The following is a 25647-nucleotide window of genomic DNA, read 5'->3' as shown; positions in this document are numbered from 1 at the left end:
TCCTCTTCACCTTCCCCCTCTCAGTCTGGATGTGTGCTAAGGTATCCGACACAAACACACCGAAGAAACACTGATTTATCTTCCACCATTAACATACACACTTTATGCAATTAACATGACATTATTGTTGTTGTATTTTCTTATTTTATATTATTATTTAATTCTTACTTAACTGCTTATGTTTATAAAAATATGTGTTCTATTTTAATTAATTTTTTTTTAACCCTTTTTACATTTCATTATAAAATGAAGCAACTGTTTCAAATTGTATTATTGTAGTTTAGATTCTTGTGTCAAAATGATGACATACAAAATCATATTTATGAAATATATGTTGTGTCTCGTCAAATGTGTTAGTTATGTTTATGTATTTTGTCTGTAATTTCCTGTTCTATTTTGTATTTACCTTGTCTTTCATTTCAGGCCCTGTTCTCTTCCTCCCCTTTTGTGTTTTTTCCCGCCATCATCAGTGTCTGCCCCGCCCCTATTGTTTCCACCTGTTCCCACTCACCTCATGTTTAAATAGTCCTGTCTCTCCCTCCCCTGTGTCAGTTCGTCTTGTTTGTTTCCCCAAATGGCCGTGCCAAGCCTCAGCTCAGAAAAGATCGCTTTTCACTCGTGTCAGGTTTTGCTATTTTGTTGGCTTAAGTTTTTATTAAGTCTTCTTTTTGTTACACTAGTTGTTTCCTCCTTGTGAGCGCCTTTTGTTATTTCCACCACCTACCTTAAGAGGGATTACCTGAACTGTGATAATAAATATACTTTTTTTTATATATTCAAGACTTTGTCTCTGGGTCGTGCATTTGGGTTCATCAGTTTGTGTCGAGGTCCTGACAATATACTCAGTCTTTGCTTAACTTAAAGGCAATGCTTTCTGTCCTGCAGGTCATTAAGGAGTGTGAGAGGGCCGTGATCTTCAGACTGGGCCGTGTTGTAAAGGGACAGGCCAAAGGACCCCGGTACAAATATATACTTTTCATTATCTTATTATTGGGGTATACAAATAATGTAATCACTGTCATACTATGTAGAAGCCTTTACTGTACTGAAAGCTGAAAATCAAAATATAAAAGGAAGTGATGACCTATCAAAACAATTCTGGCATAGAAAAGGAAATATCTTTCTGTCTCTTCTGGTTCATCCCCTGGCTGGATGCCATCCAGAAAGTGGACTTGCGGACCGCTTCCTTCACCATCCAGCCACAAGAGGTCAGCAGCATGAACATTACACACAGGGAGAAATCTGTCCTTTATGTTTTGTATTCTATGATCTGTTCTCTCTTCATCCCCTGCTTAGGTTCTGACTGCAGACGGGGTTCCATTAATGGTGGATGCTGTTGTGTTTTACCGAGTGGTGGACCCCTCGCTCTGGGTGACACGTGTTGAAAATGGCCACACACTCTCTGGCCCAAACGACCCTGAATGGCACGCTGGGCACACACACTCTGACAGACATACTGTTACAGAGGACAAGCATGGCAAAGTGAGGGAAATCAACAAAAACGGTTGCGGAAATCTATTTGAATGATGCTGTTTTGTAAGAGCCACCCATATTTATTTCATATTATAAACAAACTCAACTCATTAGTTTTTCTCTAAAGACAAATTCTGTGGGTTTTTTCTTACAGGAAGAATATTTTCCATTTATTTTTGCACACAAAAAACATGTTCTTTATCTGTTTCCCATTTTGAAACTCTATTCCTTAATGTTTTTTGTTTACATGTTATATAGGTGTTCAACAGGTGAAGAAGAATCCAGTGTTAACAATATATGGGACACTTATTTTAAATAAAGAAATTGTTAAATGGTGCCACTTGTACCATAATATTGGGATATTTACCTGATAATAAACATCTTGTTTGTATTTTTGATATCAATAAATTATATATTTTGTTTGTCCTGCAGGAGGTGCTCTACTCTGCATCCAGACTGTGGGGCGTTCAGGTGCAGCGGGTGGAGCTGAAAAATGTGACTCTTCCCTTCACCCTACAGCGCAGCATGGCTTCAGAGGCCGAGGCCATCGGGAAGGCCAGTATGGAGGACGGAACATGACTTAAGTATAAATAAATAAATGTATGAAGAAATACAGGAATAAATAAATTACGTACATAAATACAGGAATAAATAAATAAATACGTAAATAAATAAATAAATACAGGAATAAATAAATGACGAAATAAATACAGAAATAAATAAATGTTGAAATGAATACACAAATAAATAAATAAAAGAATAAATGCATAAATAAATATGGAAATAAATACATCAATGTATAAATAAATAAATGTCGAAAATAAAACAGAACACACGTTATTATTATATATCTTTCATTTATTTCTACATTTACGCGACATACATTTATTTATTTATGTATTTATGTGTCCGTATGCTAATGAGGTGGGCGGTCCTAACCTCAGTCTGAAGCAGGATTCGCCAATTGTTGGAGCCAGGCAGAAGCAATAGATTTGTGGCAAGTCACATCATGTCGAGCTGAGCCAAGTCCTCTATACATCGTTCCACACGAAACTGGACATAGTCTTTTGGTTCTCCGTTCTCTAAATGGTCCGCTAATGATCGTAAATGATCTCCAATGGCTCTTAAATCAATATCCATAAATAAACCTTACAACTGTGGATAAACCATGGATGTATAAAGATAAGGGCTAAACAGTAAAGCTCCTGCATTCGAATCAGCGCGGTTATCCAGGCGTTAGTAGTAGAGCCCTCTGCCAGAAATGATCACACACTCCTGTAACCAATCCTGCTTCAGACTGAGGTTAGGACCGCCCACCTCATTAGCATACGGACACATAAATACATAAATAAATAAATGTATGTTGCGTAAATGTAGAAATAAATGAAAGATATATAATAACGTGTGTTCTGTTTTATTTTCGACTTTTATTTATTTATTTATACATTGATGTATTTATTTCCATATTTATTTATGCATTTATTTATGCATTTATTCTTTTATTTATTTATTTGTGTATTCATTTCAACATTTATTTATTTCTGTATTTATTTCGTCATTTATTTATTCCTGTATTTATTTATTCCTGTATTTATTTATTTATTTACGTATTTATTTATTTATTCCTGTATTTCTTCATACATTTATTTATTTATACTTAAGTCATGTTCCGTCCTCCATAGGCCAGGGCCATGTACACAAACACACACACACACCGGCTATCTCACACACTCCTGTTATAAAACACACAAAGCTCTCCATCTGTTTATTTAATCACTGCAAGTTGCTGTGAAGACCAGGTATCGCCACCGCTCAGTGAAATGAATGTATATGTTGGATATCTTGGCACAATTATAGACAATATTCGAGTGATGGAGGATTTCGCATGTAATAAAGTAGGATTATTTGGAAAGACTAAAAATAACATAAATAGTGATGCTAGCTATATAGAATGTAGACTATCCTCCCTATAGGCTCTGGTCATGTTTTTTCTGCCCTTTTCGTAATGTAAAATTTCTTTAAAAAATCTCTTTTTAGTAGTGCTATATTTAATTTCTGCTCCACTACATCTCGGAGGGAAATATTGTACTTTTGACTCCAATATATATTCGTATATTTCAGAAGAGAAACATGACCATTATGATGATTTTGATCTGATCTTACCTTCCTCTCTTTCTTTGTAAGATGATTGTTGCTGAAGGAGAAGTGAAGGCGTCCGACCACCCCCCCCCCCCCCCCCCCCCCCCCCGTGGCCTCCCACCTCAGATACCTGCAGTCTTTATCCTCCGTGCAGAGCAGCGCCCACATCGTGGTCTGCCCCCTCTCCACAGAGCTCCTCATGTTCTGATCACATATCAGTACCTCTGTTAATAAAATATCGTTTATTTGCACGTTATGTGTTTGAAATCAGCTTTTTGCCTATTTTAACTGGAAATCTGAAGTCCTGAAGACTCCTCCAATAAAGCAACATACTATAATTAAAAGAAAACAAAGAAGCATAAAATAGAATAACAATGGAATGTAAGATAAAATACTGTTCAGTAGAATTAATACTGAGAACTGTAATAATATTTAAAGATGGATATGTGGAACAGCAACATTTGTGTATTATAAACATGTAAGTGGTTGCAATATACTGTATGCATTTAAGTTCTACCTCTGCTATGGGTATCTCCATTGTTAGTGCTTCTTTTAAATATCACTTATCCTTTGAATATTATTGTGTTTTTTTATAAAAGTTCACTCCAATACATGAAATAATTGTTGAGATATGTCATTAAATAATGGTGGATAGCTGGTATCCGCAGCTGAGATGGCTAAAAGTAAATCTCTTTTCCCCTCATTCTTGATAATGCAGCTCACAGAGGCAGAGAATGGGGATATCATTATGGATCATCCCATTACAATTACCTAATACTGCAGTTTACTGAGACATGAATATGTTCAGGTTCAGAGGTTTAGCTGTGATTATCTCCAAGCTTTAGCTGAAGACTCCTCTAATAGAACACCCTGACCTCCAGATCTTTACATCACCATTCACAGAGGGAAATATTTCTTATCAGATAGCTTATTACATTTCTGCACCATTTTTAGACTGATCTAATGCACACCAAAACCTGGACTAAAATGTGTAATACGTAAACTGATATCAGAATATGTCCATTTAAAAATAATTCTGAATTTAAGTTTAGGATGTAATGTTGGGCTAGCAAAACCGAGAGAAGGTATAATTCTGAATCAGGAACGTAACTAGCAAATTAAGTCACATTATTAATTGAAGTATAGTAGCATAAAAATGAAAATACTGAAGTACCTCAACATTTTTATCAGTATACAAAACCTCCACAGGAGCCCGTAGATGCTTGAACACAAACGTCACGCAGTTTTCTGTGTGAACCAAAGAAGTGCCTGACACACGTTGCTGGTTTTATAATCTCGTCCCGCAGCTCTGTTATTTGCCAGGCTGGTGACTAAAAAGAGGGCGTGGCCTCAAAGGTAAGCTCTTTACGGGCCGTGACCTCACACTCACCTTTTACCTGGCTGCTCCCTGACGATAGCTGCTCGGTCTGCAGCAGAGACACAAAACTCACAGATCCTATTAGTATTTAGACAAAAACCTGCAGTATTTCAATACTTTTCTTATTATTCTCTTATCAGTTGTCGGGTAGGGATGCATTTTGTCTATTTTTTTTATTAGAATTTGAATTCATTTCATTTCGTGAACATTACAATCGTAATAATTAAGACGCTGGTTCTTGTTTAATTATTCTGGACGAAAAACCAAAGTGGTAAAACAGCAAGATTGCATACAGAAGGCAGCAGTATTCCTTGTGATAAACACATTTTGTAGAGGCCAGTTCGAGTTTTCATGTCGGTTTCTCTGCCTTACGACTGCTGATTGTACGTTTTCAGCGTGCACTCTTACATTACTGAAACCCTCGGTTCAGTTTCGCTGCTTTTGAATGTTTTCAGAGTCTCTGGATGTTAAATTACACGATGAATTCAGTGAGTACAGGGCAGCAAGGGCTGGGTGCCGTGTGGTTAGAGCCCAGGGAGCTATTAATAACCAGAACTGGAGTGGCCCCAGCTTTTTAAAGTTACATATTACAAACAATCATACTCCAACCTCACTAATCAGAGGAGAGGAGCAGCTACGAGGGCCACCTACTGTACCAGGTTTACACGTTTTCTTCTTTAGTAGCCTATATATTTATTCAGAAATAAGGTCTTTTTATTGTATTTTGTATATATATGTTTAGAGTGTAGTAGGACTGGCTAGCTGTCTGAGGATGACTTACAATGGATATTCTATCATTAAAAAAAAATTTTTTGCTGATTTTGAATTCCCAAACTTTGGGTTTTTATATTTGAAAATCCTTTTCTTGCACGCTTGAACTAAGTTTTACTTTGCAGCACTTCAAACTCTGAAAAAAATAAGCAAAAACGTATCACATTTTTTCCGAACTCTGACACCTCTTGTCTCCTCCATTTATTTTGTATTCCTCTCCATTCCCTTCCTCATTAGCTCTCCATCCTTCTAGAAACTGATCCTTACTGTAAGTGACGGCACCTCCTCTCCCCCCTCCCTCCCTCCCTCTCACAACAATCCCTCCCTCCTTCACTTACTCTCTCCCTCCATCCCTCTTCATTCACACTTCTTCCCCTCTCTGTCTTTACCTCCATCGGTCCCCTCTCTGTCTCTGCTGTTGTGGGAAGGATGCTCTCCTGCAGACTCCTGCTTCTGCTGGGTCTCCTCCTGCTCTGCAAAGGTAAGAAAAACACCAACAATGCTGCTTATTCATTAAAGAAAATGTGAACTTCTTAAAAAACAGTGAAAGCTGAAGTAAAGTATGAGTGGCAGCAGACAGCTTAAGGAACAGATAAGTATCCCTTTCCTGCTGCCCTTTGTTTAGGTTGAAGCGTGCTGTTTCTGTCTGGTGGTTTTAGAGTATATACACCGGGTCGCACTCACACACACACACCGTCTCTCAGCCAGCTATTCATAGGTTACTAATGAGTGTGTTTGGGGCTGGATTGGGGCCACCCTCTCGCTCAGGGTGGGGCGGGTTGGGTAGGGGATGAGGTGTTTTTTTATAGCAGCATGATCCTATTGAGGGCAGTGATGAGCTCTGTGTGTGAGCGGGAACCACAGCGGGGAAAATACCATTCACTGTGATGCTAAATGCTACGTTTGAAGCTACTAGGGCTGTGCTGAATGTTTTAAATGGTTTTTTACATTTGAAGCTTCTAATTAGGTTGTTTTTTAATATGTCTTTGAATGTTCGTCACATAAGGTCTTGGCTTCCTAAGAGTACATCAAATGTATTTCTAATCAATACCAATAATATTCCAGTTTTTGCTGATATGATATTACCCTAGATTATGATCAGAAGGCTTTATTTTTTTTACTGGGGGGAAATTAGTTTTGTGACATTTTAGAGTAAAAATATATAAACATTTGAATAATAATAATTTAATAAACACGATAAGTTAAAGTAAGAATATGCAATACAAATATAAAATAGAATTAAGCCAAAGTAAAAATCTCTGGATCTCTGGAGCATCATTAATGTCTGACCTGCTGTGTGTCCAGGTCAGGAGGAGAGTGGGGGGGGGCGAGTCCTGCGATAACTTCACAGACCTGAACCTGTCGCACTGCTTCATGGGAACCGTCCTGTACGTGCGCTTGCTGCTCTACACCCGCTCCAACCTGGACTGCGGCCGCGAGCTGGACCACCACCACCCCTCCTCCCAGCCGCTATTCAACGTCTCCCGCCCCACCGCCTTCGTCATCCATGGCTACAGGCCCACCGGAGCCCCCCCCATCTGGATCGACCACCTGGTGCAACTGCTAGCGGAGCAGGAGGACATGAACGTCATCGTGGTGGACTGGAACAAAGGAGCGGCAAACCTCAACTACTTCACCGCCGTCACATACACCCGGGACGCAGCGCACAACCTGACAGGATTCATCGAGACCATGCAGGTGAGACGACCTGTGTGGGGAGGATGCCAGCAGCTCTTTTAGCCTTTTTTTTCGAAACTTTAATTTACTATTTATCTCAGTCCTAATGTTTCCAGGCAGCTGTGAAAAGTGAACAATATTCACAACACTTTAGTAAATGTTGTGTCTGCAGGAGGAAGGAGCGTCTCTGAGCTCTGTCCACCTGCTCGGCGTCAGTCTGGGAGCTCACCTGGCCGGATTCGTAGGAGCAAACCTACATGGGAAGATCGGACGAATCACAGGTGAGTTAAATATAATTAAATCAATATATGACTTGCCAACAGAGAAGCAGCAGAGCAGTATTCCGTTACACGAGTGCCAAGAGATCTTTCTGTCGCCCTCCCCTCCAGGTCTGGATCCGGCCGGTCCAATGTTCACCAGCGCCATACCAGAGGAGAGACTGGACCCGACAGATGCCATGTTTGTGGACGTGCTTCACACCGACATGGATTGTAAGATTCTGAATTATATTTACTGACTATAACTAAACACATAGGATTGTCTCTGGGACATTAGTGCTTTAGAGAAACCTGGTACTTAACAGGTAAGTACTTGACATGTGCTTGGAAGTTTGGAAAGCAAACCTGTTAGTTTACAGTATATTTAAAGGTCCCATGACATGGCCATTTCTACTGATCATAATTTCATTGTTGAGGTATACTAAAATAGATTTATATTGTGCAATTTTCCAAACTCACATTCGTTTCCCACACAGCATCTCTGTATAGTATGTGTATTCACTCTCTGTCCTAAACGGCTTGTTGGAGCTCCTCCTCCCCCCTCCCTGTGAGCCCATGGCCGTCTGCGAGACAGTGAGACACAGTGAAACCCAGCCCGAGCATACATACACACAACCACAGCCTGGCTGTGAGTTTGTGTGTGTGCTCACATACACACAACCACAGCCTCGCCCCGCCGTCTCAGGCTGAGAAATCTGCGGAGCTACAGATGAGAAAAGATTGTGTGTGTGTGTGTGTGTGTGTGTGTGTGTGTGTGTGTGTGTGTGTGTGTGTGTGTGTGTGTGTGTGTGTGTGTGTGTGTGTGTGTGTGTGTGTGTGTGTGTGTGTGTGTGTGTGTGTGTGTGTGTGTGTGTGTGTGTGTGTGTGTGTGTGTGTGTGGAAGTCTTAACGTAACGGCTCCGCGGACGTTACGTCACTATACCCAAATACGTCACAATACCCAAGAAGAAAACAATGGAAAAAGAGAAATCTCCAACGAGGCGTTCTGGGGCAGCATAGACAGGTATTTTCTGTGTTAGAGTTTTACTCGCTACAGGGTGTGCTTTGAGGGTTTGTGACTCTGCAGACCGTTTACATGCAGAAAAAGCTACATAACACACAAGGGGACGGGTAATAACCAGAAAAGCATGACATGGGACTTTTAAAGAAACTAAATAACCAGCACAAAAATGATGTCTTATTTTCAACATGTATTTTTCCGGTGCAGCGTTTGGACTGAGAGGAACTCACGGTCATATCGACTTCTACGCCAACGGTGGAGCAGACCAACCAGGGTGTCCCAAAACCATATTTTCAGGTAAACACACACACTAAGCAATCCAACCAACACCCATGAATCACCACACACACTCACACTGCAGTTGTGTGTCTCCCTCAGGTAAAGCGTACTTTGTGTGTGACCACCAGCGCTCCATGTTCCTCTTCCTGTGCGCTCTGAATCGGACCTGCAGCCTCACCGGTTACCCCTGCTCGTCCTACAGCCACTTCCTGGAGGGCCGCTGCCTGCAGTGTGAGGCCTTCAAACCCGCACCCTGCCCCGTGCTCGGTACGTGCTGAAACCAGAACCAGAACCAGGTTAATCACAAACTACGTTTACACATCAAAGGAATTTGCTTTGGTGTCAAACAAAAATAATTATGAAGGTGTACAAAAGGGGAAACTATAGAACTATTTTAAAAACAATTATGTAATTAACAAATACAAAGAAATGTTTTTATTTAATCTATTTTGAATAATTTTGAGGTTTTGGGTTTATCTGGATTGAGTCATTTTACTTTTAATAATTTAAGTGCATATTCCTAATTATACTAATAAACTTTTAACTCTAAAAACGAATACATATTTTGTAGCAATAGCTTTTACTTTTATTAATTAATTTACTTTGAATAATGATTTTGTTTCGTCCATTAAGTATTTAGGCACTAAACAAAAAGGTACTTTTTTGGTAGTATTAAGAGAAACTGAATCATCCGCCTTATTCTCTCATGAGCCTTTAAAAACTCAGAAAATACTATGTATTTATATAAACAGTAGAAAAATGGAATATGCGCAGTATATCAGAATTTGAAAGTGGAAGAGCGGAGTTTCATTGTGCAGAAATGTGCAAAAAAATATAGAAAAAGTATAACAAATAGCTCACCAAATGTGCACTAATGTAACATTTAATGCTAATCTAAGCTCTTACTGTGATTAAATGGAGCTTGTGTTTGTGTTTCTTTCTGTTTCTACCTGCAGGGTATGATATGAGTCAGTGGAGAGACACGCTGCTGAAGCTGGGGCAGACCAGAGCCTTCTTCAGCACCACCAGCACGCTGCCCTACAGGAGTGAGTCTTAAAAACATCATGCACCAAGCGGACTCACTTAAAAAATAACATTGTTATAGCTTCAACCGACATACAGAAGAATCATACTTTTATGAGTGAAGGAATGTAACAATAAACTGTCTTTTCAATCTATTTACGATTTAAATGTATCTGGTACCTTTTCTGCTTTTATTTCAACTTAATAAATGTTTTCTGTGTGTCAGAGATGAGCTACAGAGTGGACATGGTGACCTGGAACCAGTACCTGCGCTGGGGTGTCGTCTACATCCGTCTGCACAGCGGGAAAAACTTCACTGAGGCCCGGATAGATCAGTGAGTCAGGGAAACATCTGGATGCCAGTTTAACCTGTAGGAACATCTGCACAAAAATAATGTTATACTCAATTCCTTCCCTCTCTATTCACAGTAAGCAGCTCAGGTTCGAGCAGTACACTTCCTCACGGCTACTGGCCCAGTTCGATGAGGATCTGCAGCAGGTGCACAAGATCTCGATGAGAATCAACACCGGGAACGTGATCGGCCCCCGGTACAAAATCAGACTTCTGAGGATACGCTTCACACCGCTGGAGCGCCCAGAGAGGTCAGAGACACGTTTAGCGAAGTTTGGACATTTCGATGATTTATTGATTTAGATGACGGATGATAGGATTGAGATAATTGTTTTACAAGACCAAATATTGAGTTCAGCATAATCAAATTAAGCTTAAACAGATTTTTATTTTCTTAGTAGTCAAAAGCTGATTTATCCCTAAAATGTATTTATATAAAATGTTAATATTTGATGGTTGCCATTACTAATTATAGTCTAAAACATGAAGTGTTTTCAGTCACACAAGATATAACGGAAAAAAATTGTTTTAGTTTTATTTAGTTTATCAAGTCGTACGACCACAATAAGATCGTACTTCGAGTATTAGTGACAGGCATACCAACATATAAAAAAGAGGAAGATTTGTTGTGCATTTCCAAAATAAAGTCAAATGTTGGAAGAAGGATAAAATACCTTTTTGAAACGAGCAAAACAAAATGGTATTATTTATAAGAATATTTTCATTTATTGGAAGGGGCTACTTCAAGATTTCACAAGTGTACCCCTTTAAATGCCAGTGTGTTTAACGGAACTGCTGTATCTCTTTAAAGCATTTCATTATTTTCTATATAATAAAAGAAACATCTACGTTTTGTCTTTCTTCTCCGTCAGGCCTCTAATGTGCCGTTTCGACATCATCCTGGAGGAGAACATGGAGGTGGCGTTCCGACCGTTACCCTGCGGCTCAGGCCTCTGACTCCCCCAACCACACACACTTTTTCTTCTTCTATGGAAACACATTTAACTCACCCACCAGACGTCCTCCTGGTGCTACAGGGTCTCCGGGCCCCAGGAGGACCTCCAGGGGTCCCACAGGAGGAGCTGCCGCCTCCTTACTGGATAATGAGGAGCCGAGGAACACTCATGAAGCCTGCCTGTCTCTGCTGTCGCTGCTGAGGGGTTTCTAGAAAGCTAATATAAGTATTAATCTCAGAGGTTAGGAAACACACACGTTTTTTTGATTATCAGAAACACTTAATGTTTAAAAGCTAAGTTAAATAAGCTGGTGATATTGTATTTGGAGCTATAAGGTTCATCTATGTATTTGTTTACATGAAAATTACACAATAGGAATTGTTGTTGGAATTTGTCTCACAAAAATGATTTATAAAAATATGTATTCTACACTTTTGCTCAGTTTCAGTGCAGCTACAAAGACACATCAATACAGCTCAGTTTCAGTGCCTTCTAACCTAAGTTCTCAACTTAAAAGAATCAATCAATGCCAAAAATGTGCTGCTGCTATGTTTGTCCACAGCTAAATGTAGTTCTGTATTAATGTGTGAAGTTTATTATCTAAAAGGTAGCTAAGACAAGTTGTGAATATGGGCGACTTTAAGCTGTTCAAATTGTTAAAGTGACTCAGTAAATGTTTCAGCCTATACAAAGACAAATAACTCGTGAAAAAGTGTTGTAAACATTAACTGTCTTTTTTATTATGTCTTTTCACCGTGGTTTGAAATAAATAATAATTTGACAAAAAACATTAAACGCAAACCTATTGTTTTTTTTATATCTTGATTCTATACAGCTTTCTATGACTCATACTGAATTAAGGTTTGTATAATTTAAATCAGGCGAAAACACGTTGAGTGAAAGTGGCCACAGAATATTTACAGCAAAGTCACTGTGAAGGACTTCAAATTGAGAAACTCAAGCTAGAACAAAACCTCATGATAGAATATTTGCAGTACATGCATCTGATCTTTTCACAGAACACAATTTGACAATTAAGAAAGAGGTTGAAAAAAAATGGTCATTAGTGAAACTAGTCAAAATGTCTTTCCAAACATTTGATAGCTATTCTTTTTTTAAAGTGGCCTGGTCGTGAGCTTCACTAGTTACCCAATAAGGACAGTTGACTTGGCAACAAATGACACAAAAGCAAAATGAGAAACATTGTATTTATTCAGCAATAACGGTGACGTTAAACTAAACGGTACAGACGTGATCAATCCGAGACAAAGACAGAAATAACGACTTAGTGAACAAAGAGCGTTTTTAAGTACCGTTGATTCACACGAGCGCAATTAACTAAATGTATTTATCTCCAACAATAAACCTGTAGATGTTGGAAAATGAAATTAATTCTGATAAACAGCGACCGTTTGAGTAAAAAATAAAAAAACATTGCTTTAAATCAAGACTCTACAAAGACACATTTAAACAAAGATGGAAAGGGGTTTCAACATTCATCTTAATCAAATAGCTTTTTTTCACTGAGACTTCTTCACAATTTGATGCAAGGGAAAAACCAACACCATTTATTTGTCCTGAAATGGACACAATATACATTTGATTGGCTTTTTTTGAAGGTAAGGTTTAAAAGTCATCCGTAACAGGATACATGTCCAGTTTCCGATCACCAGTTAGGACCTAAGAGAGGTGAATACAGAGAGAGAGAAAGAGCTGAGGTCAGGTAGAAACAATATGAGGGAGATTCAGACCGAATGGAAAGAGAGGAGGTGAGGAGGTGATGACCTCGGCAGCCAAACACTCCATAAAACAGTTACGCTTCTAAGGGTCTAGAGTTTGGTTTGAGGTTACATAAATAAAACATGACTTCTGACAGATTTCTAATTAGTAGATTTAAATACAAATGTTAATAGAAATGGTACGACTTAAGCTAGGCAATAATTCAAATGTATACTCAATTGAATGCTGGCTGGAAAACATGCGCTTTAAAAAGGGTTACGGTAAAATATTTATGTATTATTATTTATTTTAAATAGTTTAATATCGACTGCTGGCAACATTATTGCCCAGATACAACTAAACAAAATGATATGTTACCCAAATTGATGATGATTAGCACACTGGATTGAAAACCACCAGTATATATTTTTATGTGAGATCTTGCAAACATGGGAAAACATCCTTAATAATATGTTTCTATTGTTTATGGATCTGTAAGGAAACCAAAGAGGTGAAACTTACTACAAAGCAGTAAGTTTGTTATTACAGGAATATGAATTCTATCTGTATTAAGTGACCCTAATTGAAGCTGTAATCATTGTTCAGTACCTACGGGGGGGTTTCGGTTGTTTGGTCGTCTCATTGGTCCGAGCCGGTTAACGGGGCGAGTGTTTCTGCGCTGGGCGGCGAAGGGAGCGCCTCTCCTTGGTCCCTAAAGAAGGAAAGAAAGGTTTAAGATTCACTTTGAAATCTGACATGCAGTCTCCATTAATCAGATGGAGCACATTGTAGAAAGGTCAGAGGTCAAACTCTAGCTCTTTAACCCTCACCATGTTTCCTTCTCGCCTCCTGCTCTGCTCCTCCGGCCAGTTGGAGAAGCCTTCCTCCTCCATCGGAGACATGTTGTCTTCGTACTCTAAACTCGGCTCGCTGAGAGAAACATGAACACAATGTCCACAAGATGTAAGTTTGTAGATTTCCTTATTTTATATTTATACAATATTACTCTCTGAGAAGAAGAAAATTGGGTAAAGTAAAAGTACCTAATAAGATATTTGTGTAAATATTCTATGTTTTTACCCTAAACATAAATGACTTTAGGGTCAATAGAAAAGCAATGACAGCAGGAAGAAGGAGTGTAATGTCACCTGATGGGCCCGAGGGGGCGCTGTGACATATTGCTCCCTGATATCGTGACTTTGACTCCCTCCAGTCTCTCCTGCCTCCTCCGCTCCAGGTCGTGCCTCAGGTCCCCCGGGCCCCGCACCGGCTGTAACATCAATCAAAAAACATGTTTTCAAGTAGAAATGTATCCACGAAGCCAATAAGGAATAAGGTCTGGGCAATATGGATTTTATAAAATGTTGCAATATCTTTTACACGATACCTCAAGATCAACACTGCTATGATACTGTAGGGTTTCATAAAGGAACATTAGAAAATAACATGCCTTTACTGTCGCGAGGAAGGTGCAAGAAAAGGACATCCTTTATTAAAACCTGAGATAGATATAATATGAATGTATCGCAGAGCCTTATGAGAAGGTCTAGTGGTTTTAGGATACCAAGTTAAAAGATGTTTATTTACCAGTAAAGGTCCCAGTCTGGAGAACAGAGGCTCTTCTTCGTCAAGCAGCGAGTTCATATTTAAGCTGAAGCCTCTGCAAGAGACAAAGCAGTCATTTCAGACCTGAGAGAATACAAACATATCTAGATATATAGAATAAAACAAGTATAAAAGACAGGAATAAAGTGACAGTAGGGCTGTGCGATTATGGCAAAAATCATAATCACGATTATTTGGGTCAATAATTGATATCACGATTATTCATTGACCATTTATTGAACTTTAAAACAAATAATATTTTACCAATAAACAAGATCAACAAATATGTTGGAGCACACTTCCAAAACCATACTAAACATATATTATTAATATGATAAATAAAAATAAATTAGACCAAAATAAATGAAATCAAACATGTTGCAGTGCACTGTCACAACCTACTGAAAACTCCTTAACATATAGCCAACATTTTGGTAAAACATATTCAACATATTCCACTCAGTTAAACGTTGAAGGCTGGCCCACCGTCATGGTCCAGAAGTAACAGGAAATAAATGTTGAACTACAATTTAAGACCAAATAAAAATGTTTAGGCCACCATGGCAAATGCTGGTAGGGCTGCTCATGTCATCTCTTAAAGATTGTTCGCAAGAAACACCAGCCTGTTTACATGGTCTGGTTTCAGAGATGAGCGCAGGCAGGTGACGATATTGCCACCTGTACTGAAGACCCTCAGCCACGCCCCGACACATGGGGTGACGCCGGCCAATCACAAAGCTTTGATGCGTTCAAGTGCATTATTCTGGCACAGGAAGATTATGTTACAGGACATTAACGATAAAACAGAATATTGTTGTTCTATTTTTAGACACATCTCGCGATCGACTGGTTGGGCACCCCTGGGCTAGACCATAGGACTGTTGTGGTAGCAAAGTAGTCAGCTGAAGCCACATCTCTCTCAACTTCCCCACGGCATTTGTCATATAGCGCAGGCAGCGCAGACCTGCTGAAATAATACCGAGACGGCATCGCGTAACGCTTGTCCAACGTGTTGACAAGTTGCTTAAAGCCCTGGTTGCTAACAGTGCTAACTGGGCACATATCTTTAGCGATGTGAAATGTAATGGCACCTGTAATATCTCTGTCTCTGCGAGCTCGTCGCGTAGGCCGAGCGGCATATGCTTTTTGGTCTGCTTTTTGTTGTATTACTGCCCGGTCGTATTGCACTTTGTGGTTGTATTTCAGATGATTAAAGAGATTGGTTGTGTTAGCGTGTGGTGCCAACACAACCTGGTAACAAATCCTGCACTGTACTTTGTCGGACTCCTGAAAGCCAAAGTACTTCCAAATAGTGGAAATAGTTGTACCCTTCTTTTTAACGAGTTGCTGCTCTTGTTCTGACACCTTCGCTCGCGCTGAACACTCACAACACATGTCACTCCCACGTGGCCGAGTGGGCTTTTAGGGTGGGGCGAAGCGCACCCAGCTAAATAATCGTATTTTGTCAATTATGCTGTTTTCATAATCGTCGCAAGCCATAATCGTAATCGCGATTAAAATACGATTAATTGCACAGCCCTAAGTGACAGTAAGATATGTGGAGCACATGGAGCTTAAATACAATTTTACAAGGAAGGGATTTAAATATTTTAAACCCACGACAACAATATGGCAAATAATGAATATAAAGAGTTCTGTATGATTTATACAAATGTAATTAATGATTTCTTTACATCTGTACAACAAGTTTACGAGAAGCAGTATGCAGGTCTGTGAACATTCTACGAACCGGTTTTCGCTGAACCTCTCGTCCAGCGTCAGCTCCTCGGTCTCCTCCTCCTCAGAGAAGACCCCTTTCTGAGGCGTTGAGAATCTCTCATTCAGGCTGGCCCCATCAGATCTGAAATACTGCTCTGTAAAAGCAGATAAGAAAGAGTTTTATCATACCTAAATACAGAGGTGGGGACTCGAGTCACATGACTTGACTCGAGTCACATGACTTGACTCGAGTCAGACTCGAGTCACATGACTTGACTCGAGTCACATGACTTGACTCGAGTCAGACTCGAGTCACATGACTTGACTCGAGTCAGACTCGAGTCACATGACTTGACTCGAGTCAGACTCGAGTCACATGACTTGACTCGAGTCACATGACTTGACTCGAGTCACATGACTTGACTCGCATATTTTTTTACTTGAGACTTGCTTGACTAACATTGATAAAAGACTTGACTTGACTTTGACTTGGTATTCATGACTTAAGCTTGAGATAGATGAATTGAAAGGACTTGACGGTTTAAAATTAAATATTTGCGTTTGTTTTTGTATTGAGATATCACGTTTAGTTTTTTCGAAAAACGTGATTATAGCGCCATGCGCGCAAACCTGGCAACCCACTAGAAGGCAGGAGTCTCAGTTAACATGGCAGCGGCAAGCGTTACTCCAAAAATAGTGAAGTTTGGATTCAAGGATTATGTTGTCGATGACGGTAATAAGAAGAGAACAGCGGTATGCAGGGTCTGCAGCATACAGATCAGTGACACGACCACCACAACATCCAACTTCATTCGTCACCACAAAAAAACCCACAGAGAAAGGGGCGTGAATGTGTTGTGTTAGCTAGAAAGCTAACGTTAAGTTTAAGCTACGTTAGACTTGGTTTCAAATCGATTAAGCATTGCAAAGAGAAGACAAAGCGGTAAATGAACACTATATATGTGTGTGTGTGTGTGTGTGTGTGTGTGTGTGTGTGAGAGAGAGAGAGAGAGAGCGAGAGAGAGAGGCCTCGTTTATTTATCTGAAGCAATTTCTAAATGAACCCAATTAAGTGAGTTTTAAATCGTCCTACTTAGTTTATAAGGAAGTTATGAAGAGGAACAAATTAAATGATTTGAAAATGATATCTATGTAGGTGCTGACGCTGTTGGCGGTTCTAGTGTTAACAGAAATGTAAATTAAATATGTGTAATGGCAAATGCCATATATGATTTTCTTACCTGGAATTCTGCCTTTTTGAACAGACTTTTTGATTGAGTCCTCGCTATATTGTCTGCAGTTCTAGGGTTAATATGAATCTAATATGATTGTCATCGGTCTAAATTAGATTTCAAATGATTAACTGTGTATGTAATGAAGATCATAGTGTAGGTTGAATCCATTTTCATAACCACTGATCATACAAAACCATGAAACTGACAATAACTGATTTAAATGCGGAAACTGGGCTTATTCATCAGAATGTTGTATGACTTGACTTGCTTGACCTGAGCAATGACTTGACTTGACTTGCTTGACTCTCACCACAGTGACTTGGGACTTGCTTGATACTTGTAGGTCAAGACTTGAGACTTGCTCATGACTTGCACATGTAGGACTTACTCCCACCTCTGCCTAAATATGTCGGGTATTTTTTTCATTATATCATTTTTGTAAGATGTCTTGAATCCAAATGTTATGTTTTGTGTCCGTTTGCTGTAGTCGTATATATTGACTTCTAGCACTTTATTTTATAGATATATTTTAGCCCAAACATCAATATCATACACACACATACGTCTGTCCACTTACATCTTGTTACTGTGAATTACTATAGGCATTTACTCCTAATCACCTACATAAGTATGTTCCATCCTCCTTTTGAAAATAAAATATTGTGCTCACATAAATCATAATTCCGTATTCATTTACATCCTGTTTGACTTAATCATTTATATAATCCACCTCAATCCCCTTTACTACACCTTATTTTGTACATTATGTCCACACAACACATTATGCTAACAAAATAAAGTATTTCTGTCCTCCTGTATGTTTTACTGCTATTGTATTAAACCAAAGCCATAACAGGTAGATGTGTATGCAGTGCTGACCTTTGACCTGGTGCACCAGTGTGATGATTTCCTGGGCGAAGGTCCCGGTGTGCGTGGCATTCTCCCGGTACGTGCCCGAGTGCTCGAGCATCGGCAGGAAGTCCAGGCGCTGCCGGCCGACGTTAACCAGGTCTAACGAGAGCTGCCGGTCGGAGGAGTAAAACAGCAAGCTGCAGGAGGAGAGAGGAAGAATGAAACCAAACCAAATGTATAACTGTGTAGAACACATTGGAAATGACCTTGACTACCATTTATATAAGTCATTTTGAACATGAATATCAAGGTGACAAGTAGCCAGTAAAATAAAAATGTGTTGTGTCCCGAAAGACCAAATGTTAATGTACTTTTTATTAAAATTGTAGACAAAATGTTTATTTCTTTTGAAAAATAATGTTTCTTTCTAAATCACATGTAGGTAAATAATATTACATTGAAATAAAAGCAGAGTTTACCTTACCCAGCAAACTTACCTTCCCTGAGTCCCACAATTGATAACTAATGTGTACAATAATTACACCCTACATGTAGCATAACAAAAGGCCGATGTTCACCCTTGAAAGTACAGAGAATCGAACAAATTCATTATATTTGATGGATTTTTAGTTTTTTCAGAGGGAAATCAAGATATCTCTCTTTATAGAGACAGGGGAGTTTAAAACGTCGGGAGAAAGTTCACACTTCTTTTCTTGATTCATCCATTAAATGTTCAATATCCCGTCAGCAGCTTTGGTTCTTATGATGACGACTCCGGTAATGTTTGTGACTCCGCTATGGGGAACTTCATCAAATATCGTGTCTTGATCAATAATCTGTTCAAACTTGCCTCCCTGTTCTTCCGGGATGATCCTCCTTCAGCTTTTGGATCCACTTGCCATTGATTTACATTCTTGCAGAATTTAGGATACCGTTCTTCTCTTTTCTCTAAAAAGCGCTGATGAAACTTATTTTTCTCCATTGATTGCCATGGATTATATTTGTAGCTTACCAGCAATTTGAACTTTCTTCTTTCATAAGCGGAGATGTTTATTTTCAGGCTTCAATTTTCTTCTTTTCAGGATGACGATATTTACATGTACGGCTTCAGAGCACGGATGACTTCCTCAATTATCCAGATATGTAGATGTTAATGGCTTTGAGTTGAATGCTGCAAACGTTTCCTTTAGCAACACCAATATGTATTTTCAAGGTTTGAACTTTTATGTTAACCCAATGTTGCTTCAGTTTCTCACTTGTGTTCAGGCTTCAATTTCCCCTTCTAAAAGCATTGATATTTATCCTCAAGGCTTTGATTAGGAGTCTGCAATCCATCTGTTGATGATGATGATGATGATGATGATGATCGTGTACAGGGCTTTCATTTCTCTGTTGAGGATGTTTATGTTTTTATCTTTGCGACAGCATACCATTGAAAGTGTTGATGTTTACTTGCATGGCTTCAATTTCTTTCAACAACGTGTATGAATTCTGCCAGGTGTCCTATCTTGCTGCTTTTGTGATAACTGAGATTCACAGCTTCTCATATTTTGTGATATCAGCTGCAGGTGAGGTATATGTTCATCCTACCAAGCTGGACAAAAACAATATTCCAGAGTTAGAAATGTTTGCCTTAACGTGGATGCTTCTCAGCATTTGAATACTGGACATGCTTTGAATCCTCTTCCTGAAATATATTTGCCAAGCTGCGAAAGTGTTTCAGTGTCTGGCCAATGCAGATCTTCTTCTCCCTGCTCATCCAGATAGTGTAGAAACCTATTTTGACCATGCTCTTTTTCCCCCCTTTCCTCCCATTGATCAATGTATGCAGGTTTGTTCCATTTCAATACATCTGATGTGGCATGTGGACCAACAGCTTTGGTCAAGCTGGAAAAAGCCCTCACCGTGTCACACTTCTTGATTTATCCCGTTCAAATATTCCAGAGGTTTTCTTTCTCAATGGCAGAGCTATCAGATCTTCCTTTAACAGCCGATTCCTTTCTTATGTGTGCTCAGTTGAAATTGCGATACATCACAACGTAGTATATTGCCTTTCTTTGACTTCCTTCCCTTGAGCCATTTCTTCAGGAAACAGATATTTCCTCCTTCAGTTTCAGTGGTGTCGGGTTTCCAAATCCAGCTTCACATCGTAACGGAAGTTTCTTCAAATGAGGCCAAGAATTCCTAACAGATCATGTTGAAATCAGCTCAACCAGAGGTGTGTGGCCTCTGAGGATTTGGTTTAACCTGAAAATGTGCATCAAATAGATTGTCACATCGATGGAGAGCTTCAACAAATGATGTCCGTCCATTTCAGTCCAAAAAAAAGGATAGAAAAAATGTAATGACATACCAAAGCACATGTAATGTTTGCAGGGTTTTTCCTTTCTCCTGGGTCATGTGCTTTCAATATGCTCTTCGTAATGGTTCTGGTTTCAAAGTCCACATTGTACATTTCCCACTGCGAGACTAATAAAGGACTTCTGATTGTGATACGATCCACTTCTGCAGCCTACTGACTCACAACGCTTGTTCCTTTTGTGGTCTGCCTGGTGGTGTGCAGTCTTTGGCCTCTATTGTTGTCTTCTGCATCCGAGTGCAAACTTGATGAGACTTTGAATAAAAGTCAAAAATATAGTACATTTGAGATGAAAGTTGTCATTATGATGCTTCTCTGCCACAAATCAGTAAGGTAATGCATGTTTCCTTCTTTCTTTTTAAACTATATGCCTTGAGTTTTCTTCAGTTTTTTGGAGGTGTTTTGCTCTTCTGCATCATCCTCCTGCATCATCATCATGTATCATCTCCTGCATCATCCTGCATTAGGCCAAATCCTCCCAATCTTATCATGGCATTAGCACAACAGCAAGCTGGTGAGTGTTCCTATTTGTGTAGAATATAAAAAGGAGTGATTTGCAGCTTTTGTGGCCACTTTCCCAATGACACTCCCTCTCTTCAGTTCTTAATCTTGGGTTTGCTTTCTTCTGGAGGGGTGCGGGTTTCCTGGGCTTCTACAGCAAACACGCTGTGTGTCTCTTCCTGATTTTCTTAGAGGGGGACTTCCGCTTCAGATTAAACTTCTGCAAAGCATCCTGGTAGTTTGATTCAACAGCAAATCTGGTAGATGCTTGTAGCAAAAGTGCTTTACAGTACCAATGGGGGGTATAAGCAGAGGTACAAACTGCAACACAATCCAGTTCAAATGTAGTCTTTCTGAGATTTTCAACAAGCCTTCACTTTTCCTATCGTTTTCCTTCCTTCTTAAGCAGCTTTCAATGATCTTAGAAAGAGAAGTGTGAACTTTCCCCTCTCACCCTGGATGATTTATAAAAAAATTACTCTACCTGTTTGTTTTTGCGGGTCGGCTCATGTCCACTTTGATGGTTAGCGTTTCCTCCGTTGCGACGCTCGTATGGTTGTTGGTTTTCTGTCCGTTCAATCCTCGCGCCCTCTGACGGGGCATTTTCGGGTCAAAGTCATTCCTCTGTAGGCGATGGTCCACGCTTACAGGCCTCTGAGGTTTCCACTGCTGAATTCTGTCTTCTTCTGCCCACTCAGGCTCCTCTTCAATGGGATCCTCGTAGGAATCATCCCTTAAGGGTCGGAAAGCTGCTCTTTGCTCTTCCAGACCTTGGTATCCCTGGGAGGACTGCTGTACGCGAGGTTGATTCCTTGGAACTGGGGTCCGTCCTCCTTGACCGCGATTAAATTGCCCTTTTGCTTGGCGAGGGCCGCCCCTCCCCCTGGGGTTCACATGACCTCGATTACCATATTTCACGGGGTTTGGTATATCTTGGGGAGTGGGGTTCCTCCTCGTTTCATTATAGTTGGATTCTTTCCAGTTATCTTGAAAATGGCGTCCCCTTGTGTTTTCACCATCATCCACCCTGCTGTCCGGCGCCCTAAAACGCTCCTGGGAGGAGCTCATGGGACGGGGACTCCTAGGTCGATCAAAGTCAGGGTCTCCACGACTGCTACATTTTTCCCATTGTGGCGGTTGTCTGCTGTTTGCGATGCCGTGACCATGTTCAATGACGAGTGCTCCCGAGTGCCGAATGTCTCCACGGGGGAGGCCCACCTGAGCGTCTCCTCCAAACCTATCTCTGGGAGAGTTCACCGAGTAACGCTGTTCCCCAAAGTCCTCCTCATTCCTGTGTGACAGCATAAGAGGAGGTGACATGGTTCAACAATTATTCATGCTTAAAATTCAACTTGAATGTACACTTTAATTAGCCTTGGATTTATCTCAGTCTATATCAAATATCTGTTAAACCTATAACAAGAGATCTTTAAAAACAGATTTTGCGAACAATGCTGCCTTTTTCATTAAAAACTATTGGTTCAGTAAAATACATGCAGATTTTTAAGGAATCAGAAAGAGTTGCAATGCAAGACAGTTTTAGGCCATGCAGAATACAAGTAATTTATGTCATGCCAAAATAGGGTGTGATGACAAACAGTAAGTTTGCTCTATGGAAAATTAGAAAGATGAGAATCTTCTGCATTCTTCGTTTCCTTGAGACAGTGCTGCAAAGCATTTTGCTTTAAATTTACCCAAGGTGAGTGGCGTCATCCATTTCTCTTCTTTGCATTTTAAAGGAGGGGTTCTTGTCCTGCTGTGAATCCTCTCTCCGCCTGTCTCTAAAAGGACCCTGCGTGTTCCTCTTTTCTCTCTCCCTACCTGGTCCTCCTCTCTGGTCATCCGATCTCACACTGGGACTGAGGTCCCTGAACCCCCCTTGACCTCTGCCCTGCTCCTCTCTCCTCCAGCCTCCTACTGGCTCTCTTTGTTTGTGGTCTGAGTGAGGCCTTGGCATCGGCGGCAATGTTTCCCTCTCGAGCCTTGGAGGCGATTGTGGCAACCTCTGCCTGTTTTCAAAACTCTGGAATATTTCTTTGAAGCCTCCTCTGTGTCTATCTCCTGCTCCAACTTGCAGCGAGGAAAGCCTCCGGTCATCTTCAAAGCCAACAGCATCACGATGCGGCGATAGTAGTCTTCTGGGGTGAAAGTCCTCCTTGGTTGGATGACGTTGATGTCCAAACTGACGGTCATCTTGGAAAGGAGGGGATCTTCTCTGGGCTTCAGGGTGCATGTCCTCCCTAAAGTCTCCCCAGTGTTCCTCAGGGAAGGGGCTCCTATCTGACGGATTAGTGTCCAGGTCTGCAACAACTTTGTGATGATTAAAGTCAGGTTCATCCCATGGGAACCTCCTGAAAAAGAAAATGTAAAAAGAAAACCTGTGTCACCACTTGTAATATAGCAAACAATAAATAAACCATTAATATTGTTACAACAAACATGCATATATTCATTTCTGAGTTTTAAGAGTAAATTAAATCAAATCTAACGCATTTACCTGTAATGCGGTGATCTGGACCGTGGTCGTGACATGTTGTCAACCTTTAGGGAAATAGGTTTTTAGTTACAAAATAGAGGTTGCAGACAAACACATCACTACTGTAGAAGAAGTTATTACTGAACTACCTGAACTATTGGTATTGTCAAGGATAATTGTTTTCATTTCATCTGACTGAAAATGATCTAGACTGTCTAGTTTCTAGCAACAGGGTCTATCAAGGGTCACCTTTAATTTGCACCTATATTTAGAAGCCAATGTCCCCCTAAAAGGATTTCAATAATAGAAGACGTCTGTTTACTAAGTGAATCCAAACACTCCTCAAAGCTTGAAACTCAACAGTATAGACTGCAGTTACTGTAAATGATCTCCTGAAACAAAGATAAAAACTGTTAGGAACATATGTAATATATGTTATAGCTGTACAAACAAATTAACATTATTATTATTAAGCCAACGTAATAATACAACAAGATTCATTTGTATTTACTTGCACTATTTTATCTGTTGTATTGTGTTGCACTGTTGGAGGAGCCTGTGACCTAAGATTTTCAACGACATAACTACACTGTAGTGTACGCATGACAATAAAAGCCTTGAGATAATTAAATGACATGTTAAACATCACGTTAATCCAAAAAAATAACTGTTACACAGTTGCAAACAAGCTAACTTTAGTTGACGTCAAACACTCTTATTGGGGTACATTGGTGAGCATGATAGCCCCTAGTAGATATTTTTTAGATTATTCCCTTAACCTTCCAAAACATGAAAATGTGAAATAAATTAAGCTTACTTTTAGCTAGCTGACCCTAAAGCTAATGAGCAGTTAGCAGCTAACCTAGCTCTCTTACCTTCGTCGGCGACACGCGATGGGCTCACGCGGCTACGTTAGCTAAAGCGATGACAAACACGCAAAACCCTGAAATAAAATGATTTTTAATTTTAGATTAAACCCCTATTTATCATCAGATATAAACAAAAGCTGGCAAAATGTGTTGTGTTTTTAATTAAAGTCTTCAGGAAAATGGCTGCTCCCTTCTCTTCACTGCAGTAAACGTTGTGGCTCTGGGTGTAAATTAACTACCTATGCATGGTGACTACCCGATACGACACTTCCGCCACGGTCTTTTCAGATTAAAATATTTGTTGTTAAATCTACAGATGAACACATAACATGAATGTATACATCTATGATGTGGTTATTTTATATCAAGAAAATAGCACGTCAGACTTTTAAAGTTGTAATGCTGACTTACCAAAACAATTATTTTCATTTCTAAAATTGTAACTGTAAATGTACGTGTACCTCAGGTCATATTTATATTGACCTTTAATTCTAACGTAAAAAACTGCGCAACTCCTCTAAATTAAACCTTTCTATAGATCTAAAGGTTTACACACGGTAAAATGACCTTCAGTTAAAGTGGACCTATCATGCTATATTTGAAAAATATATTGTAGGGCCATACCTATATAAAACATGTCTGTGAAGTTAAAAAAAAAAATTTAAAAACAGATCACCCATTAGAGGCTTCTCAATACTCAAATTTCCCCTCCTCGACACCCCTCCTCGAGACTTAGACCCGCCCACAGGAGATGCGAGCGGAGGACCGAGGAGGGGAACCGAGGAGAGAGGAGGGGAAGCAGCAGACGTTTAAAGAAATGAGAACTCCTCTCCTCTGAGCGGTCATTTTAAAGAGACGTCCGTTCATTATTACGTGGCAACAGCTGCATCAGCTGTCGAGTGTTTTGTCATAGCGCTGTATCTCTGTTAGATCAGCTGAACATTGTTCCCCCACATATTTACTTTGAATTCATTGACAGTGCGGTA

At 39.8% G+C, this 25647-nt stretch overlaps 3 protein-coding genes across 4 annotated transcripts; 2 read left to right on the top strand and 1 right to left on the bottom strand.

The window, feature by feature from the left end:
* Window positions 1-1079: 1079 nt before the first annotated feature.
* Window positions 1080-3285, top strand: zgc:112408 (uncharacterized protein LOC550260 homolog). The gene is made up of 4 exons (XM_034206108.1): window positions 1080-1208; window positions 1297-1482; window positions 1906-2028; window positions 3156-3285. Exons 1-4 carry the CDS (start codon window positions 1080-1082, stop codon window positions 3213-3215), a joined length of 498 nt encoding a protein of 165 aa, XP_034061999.1. The 3' UTR covers window positions 3216-3285.
* Window positions 3286-6190: 2905 nt separating this feature from the next.
* lipib (lipase, member Ib) lies at window positions 6191-12076 on the top strand. The gene is given in 11 exon segments (XM_034206031.1): window positions 6191-6242; window positions 7067-7080; window positions 7082-7459; window positions 7611-7719; window positions 7828-7929; window positions 8924-9013; window positions 9095-9262; window positions 9952-10041; window positions 10245-10353; window positions 10448-10621; window positions 11243-12076. Coding segments are annotated over 11 exon segments (1371 nt in total). The 3' UTR covers window positions 11328-12076.
* Window positions 12077-12520: 444 nt separating this feature from the next.
* Window positions 12521-24910, bottom strand: zgc:112982 (uncharacterized protein LOC503771 homolog). Of its 2 annotated transcripts, none has more exons than XM_034206030.1 (11): window positions 24668-24910; window positions 23814-23857; window positions 23011-23667; window positions 21801-22607; window positions 18484-18653; window positions 16401-16524; window positions 14633-14705; window positions 14194-14315; window positions 13876-13975; window positions 13655-13757; window positions 12521-13006 (listed from the first exon to the last, which is right to left on the bottom strand). In XM_034206030.1, the coding sequence occupies exons 2-11, from the start codon at window positions 23846-23848 to the stop codon at window positions 12993-12995; spliced, it is 2205 nt and encodes a 734-aa protein (XP_034061921.1). In that variant the 5' UTR covers window positions 23849-23857; window positions 24668-24910; the 3' UTR covers window positions 12521-12992. The 2 variants fall into 2 exon arrangements, with proteins under 2 accessions (XP_034061921.1, XP_034061920.1); XM_034206029.1 differs by having other exon boundaries at window positions 13659-13757.
* Window positions 24911-25647: the final 737 nt, after the last annotated feature.

The sequence above is a fragment of the Gymnodraco acuticeps genome, unplaced genomic scaffold (genome assembly GCF_902827175.1).
Source record: "Gymnodraco acuticeps unplaced genomic scaffold, fGymAcu1.1, whole genome shotgun sequence".
In the NCBI taxonomy this organism is placed as follows: domain Eukaryota; kingdom Metazoa; phylum Chordata; class Actinopteri; order Perciformes; family Bathydraconidae; genus Gymnodraco; species Gymnodraco acuticeps.
This window is presented reverse-complemented; position numbering and strand designations above follow the sequence as displayed.

What these genes read in the sequence shown, in the direction of transcription:
- zgc:112408 (XM_034206108.1), top strand. Translation starts at nt 1,080, where the DNA reads ATGACCTATCAAAACAATTCTGGCATAGAAAAGGAAATATCTTTCTGT. An exon ending in CAGAGGACAAGCATGGCAAA is followed by an intron (nt 1,483 to 1,905) that starts GTGAGGGAAATC and finishes TTTGTCCTGCAG; the next exon opens with GAGGTGCTCTACTCTGCATC. An exon ending in AGGCCGAGGCCATCGGGAAG is followed by an intron (nt 2,029 to 3,155) that starts GCCAGTATGGAG and finishes CGTCCTCCATAG; the next exon opens with GCCAGGGCCATGTACACAAA.
- zgc:112982 (XM_034206029.1), bottom strand. Translation starts at nt 23,848, where the DNA reads ATGTCACGACCACGGTCCAGATCACCGCATTACAG. An exon ending in CCAGACTGGGACCTTTACTG is followed by an intron (nt 14,316 to 14,632) that starts GTAAATAAACAT and finishes TTGATGTTACAG; the next exon opens with CCGGTGCGGGGCCCGGGGGA. An exon ending in CGCCCCCTCGGGCCCATCAG is followed by an intron (nt 13,976 to 14,193) that starts GTGACATTACAC and finishes TGTTTCTCTCAG; the next exon opens with CGAGCCGAGTTTAGAGTACG.